Source organism: Chanos chanos, chromosome 8 (assembly GCF_902362185.1).
Source record: "Chanos chanos chromosome 8, fChaCha1.1, whole genome shotgun sequence".
NCBI lineage: Eukaryota > Metazoa > Chordata > Actinopteri > Gonorynchiformes > Chanidae > Chanos > Chanos chanos.
Window position 1 is genome coordinate 42,552,129 of NC_044502.1, and position 18,636 is coordinate 42,570,764.

The window sequence follows — 18,636 nt, forward strand, 5'->3', positions numbered from 1 at the left end:
TTAAATTTCAAACTTCAAAATTTAAACTTCAGAGGTAGTGGAGTCAAAGGACTTTCTCATTTGATTATTAGGTTAATTATGGTCACATTCCACCCAATATCATAAATTAAAGCTTAAACAGACAATCTCCCATTATGATTTTTAATGCAATGTGAAAAATGTGAAAAAAGTTTTTCTGTTTTTCTATTATGTTTCATTAGCAGTGTGCTGCTGGTGGAATCCAACCCCAACAGGAAACGTAGCATTATGGTTCAATTTAAGTTTTATTAGTTTAAAGTGAACAGAAACGCTGATTATGAAACTATCCCATCAACACTGTACAAAAACTGATTTTGTCTCTTAGACTGTGCCCTTGAAACAAAGAATATTATTAATAGAGTAAATGCAGCTTTGCTAATTTGACCATATCCTAAAACCATCAAAGCAATTCTACAGAAATATGTATTATAGTAGCTACGCTCAAATTTGGGTTAAGTTGTATCTATCGTCATACTTAAAGTATAAAAATTTTTCCCAAATAACTTCAAAAACAGGTTACTCTCACTCTGGTCCAAGACGCCAAACAACTCCCAAAACCCATTACGGATCCACGGCCCCTCTTAGAGTAAGCTTAAACATGCACTGACCTCCCTATCATTTTTTTTCCAATATAATACATTCACCATGTTGAATCATACATTCAAAATATGTTACACTGTTTGTTAATGCAAACAGATAGCTTTGAGTACTGAAAATAACACTGAAGTGAATATGAACAAAACACCTTTTCCAGCATGCATTTTACATGAGATTTCATCCTTCGCGTGACCCTTGAAATTAAGTCCAAATTCTCTGTAAATCCCTCTACAGTTCTAAGTAGTAATCTGCCTATTCTTGGCCCTAAACACCCATATAGCAACTAAACAATTTTAATCTCTTCATCTGAGACATAATTTATTCAGATTAAGTGGGTCAAAAGTTGGCATCCCTAGTTTTAGAGCGTGAAGAACAGTCAGGTGAGTTGTGGGGACAGGTCATTGGTGGATACTGGTAACTGCACGTGCGGTGGGATTGAGCAGCAATTTAGCAGGATAATGCATTGGATTTGGTGGTGTTATCTACACTACTGTGGGAGGCGCTCTCCATGGAGACGTCCGTGTGAGAACGCCCCCTCTGCTCCTCGGCCGTGTGCGAGCGGCTACGGTTGCTATGGGAGCGGCTGCGGTTGCCATCGAGAGAGCTGATGCTGGAGCCCGAGGCAGTGCGGGAGCGAACTAGGCGAGTCATGCTCGCCGAGGACACTGAAAAAGAGCGAGAGAGAGAAGGAAAGCGAGGGGGTTAAAAACAAAGAAAGGGATTTGAAGAGGGACTGAATAATGACTATGACGACAGAAGGCAAATCAATTCAACCATATATGGGCAAAAGCTGAGCTGGTGTGTTAGTGACAGTTACCACCAGATACGGACTTTATGAAAGATATAGTAAAATATAGCAACACTTAATGATGTTAGAATTTGAAATTGGTTCACAGCTGAACTGGAGGTGTCCTAATACATTACTGAGTTGAATTAATAAATTGCAACAAATCTGTATTTACTCACTCAAAAAAAAAACCTGTTTGTAAGACAGCATCACAGTTATTACAGAATAACAACACTCATTTTTTTGGATTAGTGATTTTTTGGGGGGCATATGTTTGAATTACCAAACAAAGGTAATAATCAGAATTAATAATCAGAACGAATCGTTATTAATAATTATCAATAATCATAAGGCAAACTTACTGTAGCCCATGCCCTGAATGAAATATTTGATGGCCTCTATCAGTTTAGCCGGCTGGAAAATAGAGAGGTAGGTCAGAAAACGTGAGGAAGCAGATCTTTTCTCTAAGGCAGGGGTTCTTAAACCTCTAGTTGAAAACCCCAGCTCTAAGGCATTATAAAGTGATACTCCAGAATCACACACAAAGTAAATTTCATTTAACAACAAAGAAGACGTGTGAATACATACTTGATCCACCTGGGGTAGCCCTCCACAGTCAGCCATCTAAACAAAGGGCAAAATACAAAATATTTAAGGACAATAATAAATATAACAAACTTTCTCAGCTTTCATAAAGATGCTATCTCCAGTTTGGCATATCTTACATGAAATTACTATTATGAAATAATGAATCCTTGTTTGCTACTAATTGTGAGTTTCTAAAGGTACAAACCTTAAGCAGGGTGGTCTTTGTTGGGTTCAGTCTAGAGTTGCAATCCACCTAAAACAAATAAACAATAAACAGCAAATGAACAAAAAAACTAGACAAATGAACAAAGCAGTTAGTAAATAAATACATTTTCTCTCAACACTGCACTGGTATGACAACTTCAATGATGTTCATTTGAATTGGGTATCTGTTTCAAATCGAGAATTATTAGAGAAAATGAGTTTTTCTGGAAAAATGAGAAGATTGAAGTTACCACAGCATCAACAGCGGGTGAACTGTCTCCGACCACCAGAAGGGCAGGACATCTTTACCAACAAGATACAGCAAGGGATGAGTAATGGAATATGCAGTTCTTACAAACTTCAAAAATGTCGTCGAAAACCATTCTGTTAATATTAAGAAGAGTCACTTACTTCAGAGTCCTCACATTAACGTTCCCTCCCGGAACAGGCCTCTCCACCTCCAAATCCCTTCGGCTGAGAGAAGAAGCACAGAAAAGCCAAATGAAATATTTGCGTGACCAGACTACTGCTTTCATGTTTTCCTAAATTTTGCCCCTCAGGAGAAACTTAAGGTTACCCAGCTCTCTTAAAAGAACATAACCCTCTGGCTAACTAAGAAACATACGTTAAGCCTAGGGAAACAAGTACTTACTAGCTATTACTTGAGGTTCATGTAAATAATTCCTGCATCCTTTAGGATTAAATCAGACTTTTGCAATACCTGTTGTAGGACTTAACGAACTGCTGAAGGTTGGCCTGGTTCATGTCATTTGTGATGTGGTGACGGAAGGTGCCAATCAGGTCGTGATTGTTATGGATCTCCTCCTGCAACAACAAGCGGGTATTGAGTTTATACAGTGTACGTCCACTGAATATTAGTTCCCTGCGTATGTCACATGGCAGCAAAAGCAAAAGCATGATGTATACATAATCTACACAAAAGTGACTGAAATTTGCTGAATAACAGAACAGATGTTAAAACGGGAACAGTTTTTGTAATGTACTCCAAACATGTAAAAGTTCGGTGGGGGGGATATTACTTTACCCCTTTGAACATAATTTGGTGATCTATTAACCCTATCAACCAAGGGGGTCTAAGAGCAAGGCATGGGTCGTCTGGTACGTGCAAAGTCAACATCCCTTTCTTTTCACCTCCCTGGTGTACAAGCATCTCCACGGGAGCACAACGCACGTGGAGACCCGCTCTGTTTCCCTTGGATTTGCCTGCAGCTTTAACCTGGCACCCCACTGACGCCAGGAGTCGCCAAAGCACAATAATGCTAACAACAGCAAGTAGCGTAATTTACTGCCTCAGCACGCAAGCAACACTCTGAGACATTTTCAAATATCCACCTTAAAACACAATTTACAAGTTTCAAATTTAATATTTCTTCATCTGTCCCTTACCTTGCCAAACAGGTGAGAAATGACCATATCAGGGAGTGCGTGGGCCCAGCCGGTAATCTGCAGAGAAATTGCAAACCGCAGAGAACTGAGCACATGTGCCTTTGATCAAATACATGAGCTTGTTAAAAGAGGTTTAAACTTGCGCTCCCATCTAATCCCTAAAGAATTAAAATCTAGCACAGCAAAATCAGTGTGTCAGTGTGTGCTTAGTCTAACACTGCCTGCAGACAATAGGCACGCCTGCTAATACTTTCAGGGATTGTTTTGTGAGCAAGTTAACGTTTCACAAAGTACACAAAGTACATCTGATGGTAGGTTCTTAAGTTGACTTATTACTTATAATAAACCACACTCTGAGCAGAACCCACAGAAAGTTTATTAAAAACAAAATAATCATATTCCAGCAAAAGAAACCCCTGACAATATGACATTAGCAACTCAGGTTTCAGCTATTTTTAATACTATGAGGCTAAATTACACTCAAAAACCAAAACAAAAACCAAGGACAAAACTATATCTTATAGACCACACTAGTGCCAATGTACCATATTACTGGCAATGAGGCTGCTTTACCTTGTGTGCTGCCCAGTCCATCCAACCTTCAGCCTGGGCATTGATGTTAATCAGCACAAGACCCTCCACCATGTCAGGGTGATTGAGCTAGAAACAATACAGACAAACCAATCAAAGGCAGGCCAAGTAACACAACATGACTTAAAAAAAAACAAAAAACGTTTATTAGGTCATTAATAGTCATGACACTTGCTTTCATTTTTCAGCATAAAGTAACACTTTTTTTTACCAATAACACGGGCAAATATTTTTACAGTTACCAGGGCAAATAATTAAAGAAATAAGAAATATTCAAAGATGCAGTGTAAAGGTTTGTGTGCACAAGCACATTCCACAGGACTTAAAGTCCTGCTTGCCAAAAATAATGGGGAAAGATTAAGCTACCAATGTCAGCATAACTGTATGTAGCAAGAGCTTTAATCCTGATTTAAAAGTCCAGTAGAAAAAAACAAACAAACCAAAAACAAAAGAAGATAAGAACTTACAGCAAACCGTGCAAGGACATAGGCTCCAGCCCCAATGGCCAGCCCAATCACGCTCTTCACCCTGTAGCAAGAACAAGCGGATTTTCAGTCACTTTCGCTCCAGACTGTTGCTACATGTTATTATGAGCCAGATAACGGCATCATCACAGCATGACATGTATGGGAGGTTTTCAGAAGCAGTGTTCTTACCCAAAGTGTTTGAGAACCAGAGTGACGGTCTCTGAGAGTTGGTCCATAGACGGGTAGGTGAACCTACAGCAAACGACGACCATGTTTACTTTATTTTGCCTTTTGGGTGTTTTGTAACACTTTCTTGCACATTTGAAGAGTCACTGAATCACAGGTCTTATTCTATTACAGAGTAGCTCCCTAAAAATATACAGGAGGGTGTAACTTAAAGCGCAGACAAGATCACACTATAAGCTACTGTAAACACTACAGCTACACATTATTCTATGGCTGTTAATGAAGCGAGTTGATATTTTGGAGTTTTAACACCATAGCATAGCAGGTTAACGCTAAAGTCTGACAATGCTGTGACAAGCTACTGCTCCACATTTGCTAATGACACAGCTGCCCAGGTGTTAACTTAGCCCTCCAAGCTTAAAGCTTCTTCCTCAAGAGCTCTCTGGGGCTGGATTAGGACAACAGATGCCGTCCTTGCCGCAGAGCAGATGGCAGATCAGAAATGAGTGCTATGACCTCTGCCTGCAACACTGTGACCTAAATTCTGACAGACTGGCACCATTCAGGCAGGGTGGCAGAGGGAAGAGGGTATTGGACACTCACCCGGTGGCTAGGGTGCTGGCACCCTCCTGCTGGCCGGGGGCATCAATATGGCACACGGCAAAGTGGCGCGTGATCTCGTGCATGTCCTCGTGGTTAAAGAGCGGATTGAAGCAGGTCTTATCTGCACAGAGCACGCACAACACCACACTCATTAACAGACAGATAGCCTCCAAGAGCTTGAAAATCAACTTTGAACAGAATGGCAAAATTGACTTAGAACTAGGAAGGGATGTACAAAAAGTTTTTGGGGTTTTTTTTATGAGCTGATAAACAATTGTTAACAAATGATGAATTGTTACAGAAAATAAGGTGTAATTTGTATGGTAGGCTGTGTATTTTGTAATTTACAGACATTGGTTATTATAGGCTCTGTAAGTGATGGAATAGCATCAGTAATAGTGTCCTCAGCTTGCCACAGTTTAGTGGCAGATGTGAGAAGATATGAATGACCTTCATGTATATGGTTTCTGTTCTCATACATTGATTCATTTAAAAAAAAAAAAAAAAAACTCCATTACAACAATATGAAAAGGTATCCACTCTGTTCTCAATTTTAAAAACTCATAAATGAACCGCTGTTTAGCCTAGCGAAGACTCTTACGGTTCAGTCCGATGTCATGGTAGGTGAGGAGGATGGGCCTGTTTCCTTTTGGAGTGCCCCTCATGATGCAATGGACTTTACCAAAGGGAGTCTCCACATTGTCCTCCTGTACAAGCAAAAGCTTGGTCAGGTTACAGGTTCAGAGCAAGAACGGACATTCCGCGGTCAAACTACAGTCTGTTCCACCTCAGTCTATTCCCCATCTCCACTCTCTGATGATAAAGTAGTGTTGTAGAAGTCATAGAACAACACTTTCATCAAGCTTGATGGAAAATACATTGAACATTAGACATTTTGTTTGTTTCATAAATAAAGAAAATCATATCATTTGTTACTTGGACAGGAATTTGGAGTTAATTAACACACACCTGAAATGACAGAGAGAAACAAGAGGCAGACATATCCTGACTGCCTCAGGTCTGCAAGAGACTCAACCAACTTTCCTCAAACTAGTGCGAATTATTCAGACAAACACAATAGTTCCACCGTGAACACAACCATATTTTCCTCAAAATTACAACACTGAACAATGCAACAGAACTTGTTGACTACATCCTCCTTATGATCCCTAGCCCAAACGCAACATTTATTGCGACAATAATAGAGCTCTAATGCAATGCATATCAACAGCAACTAATAATCTAATCAAGGTTCAAAACAAAAAAACAAATAAGCAAACAAATGAAACTCAAGTTGTTTCACAGCAACATAAATTCCCACTTAAAAGTAAAGCTAAAGTAATCCATTCATAAAAAAAAGCAACCACATATAAAACAAGAATACTTTCAACATTGAAAAAATAAAATAAAAAAAATACTCACAATAACCTCAATGTCAAAGACAGAATCATACTCAGAATCCTCGAGAACCATACTGACTGTTGCTCTCCGGTTAGCTTTTGTGTGCGTGTCTGTTTTGGAATAGGTCTGGGAAGCCTGTGACTTCAGAAGCCTGAGAGAGAACCAGGCACTCAGTTTTATATCCCACTGTTTATAGTGTGACATAAGCCTCTGGCTCCCAGCATGCCTTGCATGCTCTCCATACGACGCTAGCCTAATTCTTGAAGGAGAGATCTCCAAATTGGATCTGTCAGTCAAGCCAGCTGGGCAATTTGGACATGGAAAGAGAGTCCCTCCTCTTTTGTTTAAACAAAGTACGAATATGCTGTGTGATCAACATATGAGGGTAGTCAAAATAAATCATATGAAAATCTAACATGGGTTTGTACTGAGTAATATAAACAGAATACGGAAAATAATGCTTGTTCATTAATGGGTTAAAAAAATCTTTCAGGATACCTCACTGAAATTTTGCAAACTATGAAATAAAAATGTTAGAATAATTCAAAACATTTGAAGGAACCCATAAACAACACGGTCCCGTCTTTCAATTCTGTGTAAATTTAAAATTTTTCCTACTGAAAAATTAGTTTACTTTTGAGGCAGCCAGGTGCTCTGAGTTATGTTGTGAGCAAATCTAACTTTTTGAGGGTTTTTTTGGATTTACAGTGTAAACACCCAAATTATGACTAAATATTTTGTAAGATATTATTAAGGAGAATGGAATCATAATAATAAACTGTGAGTTCACAACATGTTGTGTGGTATAATCCTTATTACCTCATAAATATTTTCAGTATGAAAACACTGTCACATTTCATTGGAATGAGAAGCCATTGTGGACACTCTCCACAGCCAGCAGAAAACAATAGAGAGAGCTGAGAAGGATTTTTAGGGCTCTAAGATCTTCCAGCTGATTTGGGTGGATTTTGTCATCATGCAGAATTGTATGTGTTGAGAAAATTTGCAGAACTTAAAGGGGAAGTTCACTGTTGACATATGGGCCCATTTTATAATCCAATTGTCAGTTCAATTTTTCAATCTCAGTAAATTTATGAATGTTTTCTGTTGAGTATGTCAAGCTGACCAAGCAAATCTAAATTCATATCTTGTTTTAAAAAACCTATGGTAAAAAATTCTGTTTTGTCCAACCTCCTGAGAGAAAGAATGACAACCAAACAGAATAATATTATATCACACAGAATATGTGACACTGGTTAGTAATAGCTCTTTGTTTTTTAATGTATTTGGTAGTTAAAAGATTGTTTATTGGGAAGTTAACCGCCGACATAACCAAAACTATTAACAATGAACTATTAAGTATTGGAAGAGTCATTCAATATTTTAAATCTGTTTTAGGTCTTGATGGAAAACTTGTGATTTGGGTGAAAAATACAAAAAGACTTACTCCAAAAACTGAAAGTGCACAGTGCAAAAACATGTGTGGCACTGACGAACGCTGAGCTGAGCTGATATTTTTGAGTGCTACACCACTGCACTGAGATAGTGGTTGTAATAAATCAAAGTGTCAAAGGTGTGAACTATCTATTTTAATCTCCAATACAGTCACTGGTCTGGAAAATTTACATAAACCTCTGAGACATTTTGCTTTTAACCGAGAAATGAAGCAAATTCACACTTTTTTTTTTTACAATGTGCAAAATCTAAATTGTGTTCTTTTATACAGACACACTGGCCACTGACAGGTTGTGTCAAAGCAGTGGACTTTGCCTCGACCTTCAGCACGACGCGGAACACTGAATAAACTTCGGTCATAACCAGTGGTTTTCCAAATGTGATTGAGAACATCAACGACTGACACATTAGCAGTAAGCTTATTTAAGTGAGGATGAGGAGGACGTGCTTCATGTGAACTTTGGGGGTAAAGCTGCTCAGGGCAGATGGCTGCCCCTTGAGTTCAAACGTCAATGCTCCAGAGATTCGCAGACTGTTTTCCATGTTTAACACTGGCCTGAAAACCAGAGGGCGGTAATCTGGGAGGATCAGCGTGAGCTAGCAATCTGTTTACACTGAGTGTTTCACTGTCAAGACACTGACTGAATGCAGGCTACCCTCAACTGCAGGCAGCACACAAAGAGCCTACACGGAGAGCATGATGAGTACTAAATCTTACTGTCTGCGGAGAGATGCGAGTTTTGCTATGACTAAAAGAAGGACTCAGACTTTTAACGGCCTGAGGATGTCCTGTTGCATCAAAAAAAAAAAAAAAAGTCGCGCTGTACAGCTCCATTCCAATGTCAATGGATGCCATGTTGTTTCTGTTTCTTTTAACTATTCTTCCTGTGTATAGCCTATACACAAACAGATAAACCATCTGTTAGAGCTGCTTCCTAACAACAAGGCTTGTTCCCTGTCAACACTGTTACACAATTACTTAAATTAAGCTGGTGGTACTCAGCCTTCTAGCAAATGTGAAGTATCCAAATTTTGAATATTCCAGAGTGGGTTTAAATAAATTGAGACATTTCAGTTCTTTAAGCCAACAAACAATTAGGAAAACCTCCACAATGTTTCAGGTGTGTTTGAAATTGAGGGGGGAGAAGAAATATAGTCTTACATACCCTTGCTAGAAACTGATTTTGCACAGCATCGCGAAGACTCTGGGAGAAAATACAGACAAGAATTTTCAATTTGTGAAAGGATATGAAATATCATGATATGTACATATTTCAAGATATATACACAACTTTTCATCTAGTACAGGTCAAATGTTTCAGCAGCAGGTGATGGGTGTTGCTTTGGAAGAGCAGTTATTGATCGAGCGTGACGCATACTTTTGTCGGGACAAATCCCTCCACCCAAGTCCTTTTTTTCTCTGCATGGTTTGAAATAACGGGTTTGGCAAGCTCACATTAAAGGCATTTTTGTTGATCTACTTCATTTTGGAGATATTCTACTGCCAGTGCATGTTGTGCAATTGATTTGATTCATACAAACAGCTAGACAGTGTTGGTAGAAACGCCATTGCAACGATCCATCGTAATAAATAAAGGAACAAGTAACTTAAAGGGAATTTTGTTGTTCTGGTCGTTGCTGATTTAAGTAAACTATGTTTCTGAATTCGTGTTCAAACGTTGTGACCTCAGTGTTTCCTAACTGTCGATATCGTATTGCAAAGGGGGGGGGGGGACAAGTCACGACGATAAAGGATAATTCATAAATTGAGGATACTGTTTGATTCTTAATGCGCAAACAATTTGACCACTTTGATTCTGTAACAACCATACCTGTATTGGATATCCCTCAAACGGATCTGTCTCATCATTCATCTCATCCGACTCGATGTTTCTTGGGGCCTAGTATATGGTTAACATTTACATATTAGGAAAAGCACTCGGCTCTAGTTCTGTTCCACAAATAAGCAGCCATGGTGTGCATGAACTTTTCAGCATGTTTAGTAATATGGACAAACAAATAAAAAAGAAAAGATTATTCAAAATACATATGACCTACCCTTTCAGCCATTATGATTTTGCAGCAGCCTGCTTTAGTTGGTCCGAGTGCAGCTCCCGAATTTTGTGTGGAACATACTGCAATGACCTACGTGACATGTCCCTGAACAAACAATCCGACGTTGGGTTCTAAGGTCTCTCTGTAAAAATGACTGGCAATCATTGTGACGTTCACATCGATCCAGAGGTTAAGGTTTCTTTTCGCTATTTATCCGTAAACACGGTCATACTACATACTATTTTGCACCTAGAGATTTTCCCTTCAATTTTGTTAAGGGAGGAAACTAGACATCTATTGTTAAGGGAGGAAACTAGACAACTGTAACGGATGTGCCATTAAAAGTTAACCGCCTCAAAAGCTGGACTAACACTAAGAAGGATAATTCTGATAAGTGCTCAAATGATTCAGATTCAGTTGCCAGCCATTGCAGGTTGCCAGCCATTCTCGTCTAAGAAGAGACCTTCGTCGTACAGACATTTTCTGAGTTTGCACTGAACTAAGTCAGGACGGATAATACTGGACCATTAGTGTAAGCTACGTATAGGCTACTGTATACTGCACTTATTTCTTCTGATACATTTTTTATATAAAACATTCTTTGAACTTATCTTTTTTTTCATATTTTTCATTCACTCTTACAGACTTGTTGTACTTTTACACTCTGATTAATTTATTCATCCGTTTTACGGAACAGAGAGTAACGCAATATATAGTATCAAATGAGTCTAAATCAGGAGGTCACATGACTAAATATGGTTGACACAAATGCCTCTGTTCTGCATTGTTTGTTGGGATTTTTTTTATTGTAACTGTAGGTGAAGTGGAGATGAGAATCTTTCCTGAAAGCTTTCCGTAGAGTTTCATTAAACATCAGCATCTCTGTGACCCAGTTATGCTGTGGGCCAAATTTGACTTCACTTCAAAAACATGTTGGTCTCAGCAGAGTTGAATGCAAAGTTGGATTTGTGCAAACATATAATCAAACACCACATCTGAGGACAACTATTTAGGATTCTGTAATTTTCTATTGCCAGTACAAGCAACATAAGATAATGGGATGACGCAGCCAAGTAATTAGTGTCAGTCAATGGCGAAGAGTCCAGGTCAGTTGTTTGTAATCCTATGTAGTGTTTACCATCTGTGGTGACACAGCATTACTGTATTTGTACTGTGTACTGTAACTTGTACTGTTTATAAATAGTGTTGAAAATGTACAAAAACAGCAAACATTTACAAAACACTGTTGAATCAGCATTAAAAGGCATATAGCACTGAGGGCATTTTGTGCCATATTTAAAGTAAATTGATGTATTACATCCATACAATTAATACAGTTAATCACCTGCATTTGTGAATTATATATTTTAAATAATTTCATATTAAAAAATATGAACCTTCAATACACAAAAATGATTTATTAATAATATTACTGGTGGTGGTGGTGATGATGATGATGATGATGATGATAATGATGACAACGATGATAGATAGATAGATAGAGAGAGAGAGAGAGAGAGAGAGAGAGAGAGAGAGAGAGAGAGAGAGAGAGAGCGGGAGAGAGAGAGAGAGGGAGAGAGAGAGACAGAAAGATAGAGAGACAGAGAAACAGAGAGACAGAGAGATAGATTTGCCCTCAGAGTGTTTGTGGACCCAGAACTTTGAACCCATCTGTTGAGCAACATATGCTGCAGAGGCCTGATATGGTGATGATCTGCTGCTGCATGTCCGGAGTCAGACAGGTGATTGACCTCTTGTGTCTGAGCTGAGATATGGGTCAAGTGATCTGAAACACTGCTCGTGTAGCACTGACAGATGCTCAGATTATGAACTCTTAGACTGATCTCTTATCCTCAAAAGAAAATACATATTGCTTTTCCATACTCATCATGAGAGTAACTGTCTAGTTTATATATTGGTGTAGTTTCTTAAAAACAAAACAAAATGAAACAAATAAACTAATATATAATTACCAACTCTGTAATGATCTCTCTCTCTCTCTCTCTCTCTCTCTCTCTCTCTCTCTCTCTCTCTATATATATATATATATATATATATATATATATATATAAAGAGAGAGAGAGAGAGCATCTCTTTTGTTCTATTTAAAATAGTCAGAGACTTATTATATTGTTATATTGCTGTGGTGACGCGTTGATTGGAAAGAGTTGCTATGATTGCACCAATGATGTCTACAACTTTAGGGGTAAGATAAATTGTACACTAGATGGCGCAGTGTGGCAACATTGCCGGTTTCATAGGCTTTCGTCCTTACGGCGGTCTGCTGCAGTTTCATCAAACTAGCAGCCTATACCTTTGCGTTCAATAGTGCTCGGTAGGTTACTAACTGAATAATGCAGAATTGAGAAAAGTTTGCTTTCGGGGGTGGATGTTCATTCATTATTGATGCATGAGTAATATTTACAAGGTAATTTCCCGCCGCAAGCTTTTAAAATATTTTGTCCCGCCCCTCCGGTTGTTCTCCGGTTTGAGCGGCTCGTGACGCTGCGTCCCCATGGATACAGTAGTGGGGAGAAAAAATGACATTGTTACCTTGAATCACATGGACCAAGTTTGATCAAGCTTAGCTGTGAGTATGGAATTTCTGATAAATTATTTGAAACTCAGAATAGTTCGTACTACTGTTGTGGAGAAAGATATCCTCAGTATTGTGTAATTCGCCGGTCTTTTCGCAAGAAAATCTAAGAAATGAATATAGCGCTGATGAGCCAGCCAGCAAGTGTCGGCTCGTGCCCATTGTGAGAAATTATTCCTAGTTTCGCGCCGGCTGCTACTGTGTTCGTTAGATAATGCGCTGACATCATGCTTCTATTTTGTGTTATAGCAATGTTTGTTTAAAGTTTATTTTAAGCTTGTCATTTATATAACTACAATATGTTGCTCTGCTAGTCCGATTGAAAAGGCGAAGGATGCACCCAAGCTAACAATATGCTAGCTCTTGTTAGCGCATGCTAAAGCCGGTATGTCATAGGAGGCTAGAAGGCTGTAAATAAAGCTCTGCTCTGTCGGTTATTTTGACTCTTCTTATGTGTCTCCAAAGACTTCACGCAGTGCACCATCCTCAGCTGTTTTGTTTATGCTGTAGCCTTGCTTAACAACAACCTATGCTGCTAACTGCTGAACTTGCGAGTGTTAATGAAGCTTGTTGGTTAGCTAATGGTAGATCCTTGCCTATAGTCACTTTTTTTTCTATTCACTAACTCAACGAAAACTGCTATAAACTGGTTAATGTGTCATAAGCAAATCCACGCAGTACCTTATCGCTTGCTTCATTGCTGTTGCTCAATTAGATGTTTGAATTTCATCGCTAATTTAGTGCTTTAAGCAACAGGTCGCTTCTGCGGTCTTGTCAGCACGCCGTCAGAGTCGCTTGCCAGACAACAGATGGAGAGTTTAACTTTGGCATTGATTCGTTGTGTTCATCAAGGATCGTGCGATTTAACCCCTTATTCAAAATGCTGTTTAACGTGATTGGTATACATGACATATAAATGCCACTTGACAATCCTGTGGATGAAGTTTATTTTAAAACTCCAAGAATGAGCCTGTCAGACTAATCTTTTCGATATTTCCCTGGTTTCCTGTTTGTATTTCAGAATATGAAAAGCAGATTGCCACTCGTAAATATTTAGATAAAGTTGGACTTTAATCGCCGAATGCGAACGAGTCCGTGAAAGAACAGATCGAAAGCTTTACATTTCCTGAAAGTATCAACACACGTCTTCGTCTCCTTTACGCGGTTCAGCTATCAAGTATAAGTTTTCCGGCTTGAATGGATTTCTCGCAGGTTAAAATAACCTAGACTATTTTCTAATCCAAAGGTCCATAACCTTTTTAGTCAGTTGAATTTATTTAATCCAAATGATTTCCCTCAGGTATGCCCTTGAAATTTTAAGTGAGTGAATTTAACTTGTCGTTGACGTTTCCGTTACTGTCTCGCGACCCCCCTACATCACCAACATATTCGTGAGCCCCCGGTTGGATACCCCTGTTCTAATTCATTCTAGTTAGGTCTTGTCCCTAAGGCTATGTCCTCCGAGCTGCCAGGGCTTTTGGATTCTCCACAGAGTTCTATGAGTGGGCTTCGAGAAGAGGTGGTATTAGGTGCAGTCTGATTTACTTTTTGAGTAGTGGTTGGTGTTGTAGCCACCTTCAAGGTGATATGTTGAGGTGGTAGTGTTGATCAAATAAGTATCATTCCGCTTTTCAAACTGCTGCTTTCCCTTTAAGGAAAGCTTCAGGAGTCTTTCATTCTTTTCATCATCATGTTTTTATACCTCAAAATTCATTTTGGTGCATTCCACTGACTTTGATAGCAGAGTTTCATGTTGACAGTGTCAGCAGCCATATAGCAAGAAACAATAGGAGAAAGGGTGCCGAGACCAGGGCAGTGAAGAGCTCAGCCTTTTATACTGCACAGGTACACCTGTGATTCCTGTTAGAGATAATGACTGTTAGAATCCTATAGCTTGACTATCACAGGATTCAAATTGCCTGCAGTATTTATTTATTTATTTATTTTAAGTTGAAACCTGATGGTGAGAACATCACACACTGGCAAACCTTATCTGTAATTCTCAGTGTCTTTCCTGCTATGCCACCAGGACTGTATGCATGGTATGTGACACAAGAAAACGCAGAGTAGAAGCAGTTGGCCAGATGTGTTTTTTTTCCTGCTGTTAGAGGTTTTCTGAATTTCTGAAGAAGCAGGTGTGACTCAGTGCAGCAGAGAGATAATGAATAATGAGATGTCAGTTAATTTTAAGATGCACCTGTTTTGCTTCTCTCTCTCTCTCTCTCTCTCTCTCTCTCTCTCTCTACCTTATTGTATCTCTTGTTCACCTAACATTACTCTTTTGAAGTGAACCCAGATATGATCTCTGGTCTCTCCATCTATAGCGTAAACTCCCTTTCCATGTCCCCTTGTGTAATGAATGACCTAACTCAACCTTTTCTTTCGTGGTGGTTGTCAGCCATCAGCTATGGATCAGGAAGATGCAAGGCACACCCCAGCTCTAATCACCAGCAGAGGAAGGGTTTGGGGAGGGAAGGGTTTCCTCCTACCTGTGGTGCACACCATGTTACTCAAACACCCCCCCCCCTCCCCTCATTCCTCTCCATCCCATTGGTTGCCTAAAGAATGGAATGTTGGAAGGGTTGTTGTTGGCATAGGTTGCTGTGGTGCAACCAGTGACGTAAACGGCCACCATGGGGCAAGGGGTGGCTTCCTCCAGTGAAACTCAGTCACTCCTCTCATTTATGAGGAAAATGTGAGCTGGAACCAGGGTAATAAACAGCTGGAAAATGAATAGAGGACAATGGAAGGAGGGATGAGGGATGGGGGGTGGGGGTACATACAGGATTGTTGGCACAAATAGTTATAGTGGAACTGTTTCTTTTTTTTTTTTTTTTTTTATTGGGAACAAACACTGTACGGGAAACAAAGTTGCCTTGGGGCTAAACAGTTAACTGCAACTTAAAAGGGAAATATCCTGCTGCAGGTATACAGCTTCACTTTAATGCCCTAAGTTTATGGTCTGTTTTTGTTGCTTGAAGCTTATATCTTTGGAAGGAGGGGGGGGTTGGCACTTTTTTTTGTTTGTTTGTTTTTTTACATCAATGTATTTTACAGCTTTTCCATCCTGTATCTGCTTTCCATTGCTGCACAAATGCTGTAGTATGTTTTCATCTGTTGTCCGTTTGGCGTGAGACTTTTCAGTGACTGAAAAAGAAAAAAAAAACGAATCAAAGTGCCCTGCTTTCTCTCTGAGCGCAGAGCCCCACGGGGTTTGTGACATTTAAACCAGCATGAAGTGAGCTTCTTCTGGGAATTCCACTGTGAAAACAAAGCTCCATGGGACCAGTGGCTCTTGATGGTTATGAACCTGTTACTTTGTGGTACACAATAACATCAATTTCATACAAGAAACAACAGTGGTGCCCCAAGCCAGACCTTCCCACTGTAATCCTGCCTGTCTGTCAAATGGCCCTCCCTTTGACTTTACCCTGCCTTGAAGGGCCCTGGCTCTCTGCCACTTGTCTTCAGAAAGAGAGAGAGAGAGAGAATGAAAAGAGAATTGGTAGAACTCTTTAGATTTGTAAAGTGGTCAAATAAATGGCTGTGCTCACGATTCCCTGAGGAGCAAGCCTGCCCATTCCCTCAAACTGGCATTTAAGATCCTAATTGGACACAGACATCACAGTGTAGGGAAAGCCTGTGGTTCACAGACACCCTCTCTCTCATATATCTACACATGCGCGCACACATACACACACACACACACACACCCACAGGGGAAGGAAGCACAATGTTTAAAAAAGAGGACTTTTTTTTCGGGAAGCTCAGATAGGTTGCTGGCCCATTTGGACTGGCTAACTCCCAGAGGTAAGAGCTTGCCTGAGTTCCTCGTTAGTTATGAGAATTTTCAGCACCATGCCTGCAGTATGGGTGGGTGGGGAGCATAGTGATAATTCACTCTGAGGGAGAAAGAAAAAAATTGAACTCTTAAGATTTTAGGTGAAGTTTACAAAAGAATTTTAAAAATTATTCTGTAAGCCTTCAGTATTTTCGGTGTTTTGATTGCACAGCTTAGAAGTTTTATGTTGAACTCAGATTAGATGTCCCTTATGGACTGTCAGCTGGGGTTTTGGGTCAGAAGGTTTCATAATATTTGCTAAAGACACTGATGCAATGTTAGAATTTTAATAATGACAGGTTGTTTTTATCCGTGTCTGCATGCATGCATGCATGCATTGTTTGACCTGTTGTTTAATGTCTCAAAGTAGACAAAATGTTTTATTTTGCCCATGAGAGTAAGATTAAGTTAATCCTAATATCTTTCTTTCATTAGTTTCATGTCCTCTCCAATTAGATTTTTTTTTTCAGTGAGTAGTATTTCCAAGTTCGCTCCACAGCGTTATTGTGAAGGAATGCTTAGTCTGATGGTGTAAATAGCATAATAGTTAGCTTTTCAAAACATGGATATGAACATGGTTGCCATGATGTTTCATTGCTTTCATGTCTCTTCACAGATCCGTCACCCTTATTTAAGTGCAAGAAGTGACATTGTCAAATCACTAGAAAAAGATAGAATAGATTTGAACTAGTATAGTTTGTCCTAGATGTAGCTGGTGAGAAAATATTCTGAAAAAAGTATGCGATGGACACTCATTCCCACATAATGTGGCTTTGCTATTAATGATTAGTCCTCCGCTGAAATTTCCAGCTCGTCGTTTTCAACACAGATGTGTCAACATTGATTAAAATCATGCCGAATTTCTCGGTTCGCATCCGAGTCCTCTTTGACCTCAGCGGCAGTTCCTTTTTGCCCCCCCCCCCCCCCCCCCCCCCCTCACAGATGGGAGATATTATCGCTGACATATGGCTTTTTAATGAAGTGGTGGGATTCCTCTGTAATTCTCCCGGTGCTCTTATGTTAACATATGATTTACCGGGGAGCTCTTTTACCGTATGAAGTGCGGTAAGGACTGCGAGCGCTCATGGAGGCGGTAGCTGCGAAAGAAAGAAAGAAAGAAAGAAAGAACGGGGAAAAAAAAAAAAGAACGAAAAAGAAAGAGGAGAGCGGAGAGGAGAAACGAGAGCATTTGATGGGTAGTTCTTGGGAGATCCCCAAGCATCCAGAATGCACAGACACAATGAAGGGAAATGCTTCCTGTGGGGACGCCGCCAAGTTCCGCCACTGTTGGCCCTGGTCTATTGTGGGAATCATAGTATGTGAAGGGAAGACGAAAAGAGCATCGCTTGCATTCATCATCTGTGTAAAGCTCAAAGCTTCATTGTGAAAATAAACATAAACTCACAGGGGTATTTGGAATCCTCTCCAATGCCAGTAAAGTTTGTTGCACTCCACTCATGTCTGGGGAGATTTGTTTAAAACCTTCTAATCAGGGTGAAGCGTTCAGTTTCGTAGAGTTTTATTCAGCACGGTTCACATAAGGACAGTGCAGCTTCCTGGTGACTTCCTGGTGAGAGTGACTTTAGTTTTCATTCTTAAAGAAAAAAAAATTATCTTCGCGACTGGTTATGGTGAATGAGAGTTTTTCTTGAGCAAAAGTTTACCCAGTGAACTGTGCCCTCGTCCAATCAGGATGGGTTTTTTTTTTTTTGTTTGTTTGTTTGTTTGTTTGTTTTTTGCTTGATATTTTTGGAGATGTGTTTGATTTCATGATTAGAAGTTTTGAAATGCCAATTTTCTTACCACTTTGTTGGGAAGCACTGAAGCTACAGCAGCAGCT

The 18,636-nt window shown here is 39.6% G+C and overlaps 1 protein-coding gene across 2 annotated transcripts; it reads right to left on the reverse strand.

The window, feature by feature from the left end:
- Window positions 1-244: 244 nt before the first annotated feature.
- Window positions 245-10,459, reverse strand: ndrg1b (N-myc downstream regulated 1b). Of its 2 annotated transcripts, XM_030781208.1 has the most exons (16): window positions 10,363-10,459; window positions 10,137-10,205; window positions 9,471-9,509; window positions 6,050-6,155; window positions 5,449-5,569; window positions 4,849-4,911; window positions 4,660-4,720; window positions 4,175-4,261; window positions 3,602-3,658; window positions 2,916-3,019; window positions 2,606-2,668; window positions 2,446-2,497; window positions 2,196-2,243; window positions 1,991-2,026; window positions 1,765-1,816; window positions 245-1,280 (listed from the first exon to the last, which is right to left on the reverse strand). In XM_030781208.1, exons 1-16 carry the CDS (start codon window positions 10,372-10,374, stop codon window positions 1,063-1,065), a joined length of 1,188 nt encoding a protein of 395 aa, XP_030637068.1. In that variant the 5' UTR covers window positions 10,375-10,459; the 3' UTR covers window positions 245-1,062. The 2 variants fall into 2 exon arrangements, with proteins under 2 accessions (XP_030637068.1, XP_030637069.1); XM_030781209.1 differs by lacking the exons at window positions 9,471-9,509; window positions 10,137-10,205; window positions 10,363-10,459 and adding an exon at window positions 6,871-6,924.
- Window positions 10,460-18,636: the final 8,177 nt, after the last annotated feature.

What these genes read in the sequence shown, in the direction of transcription:
- ndrg1b (XM_030781208.1), bottom strand. An exon ending in TGGACTGGGCAGCACACAAG is followed by an intron (nt 3,659 to 4,174) that starts GTAAAGCAGCCT and finishes ATTTCTCTGCAG; the next exon opens with ATTACCGGCTGGGCCCACGC. An exon ending in CACCCGCTGTTGATGCTGTG is followed by an intron (nt 2,244 to 2,445) that starts GTAACTTCAATC and finishes TATTTGTTTTAG; the next exon opens with GTGGATTGCAACTCTAGACT.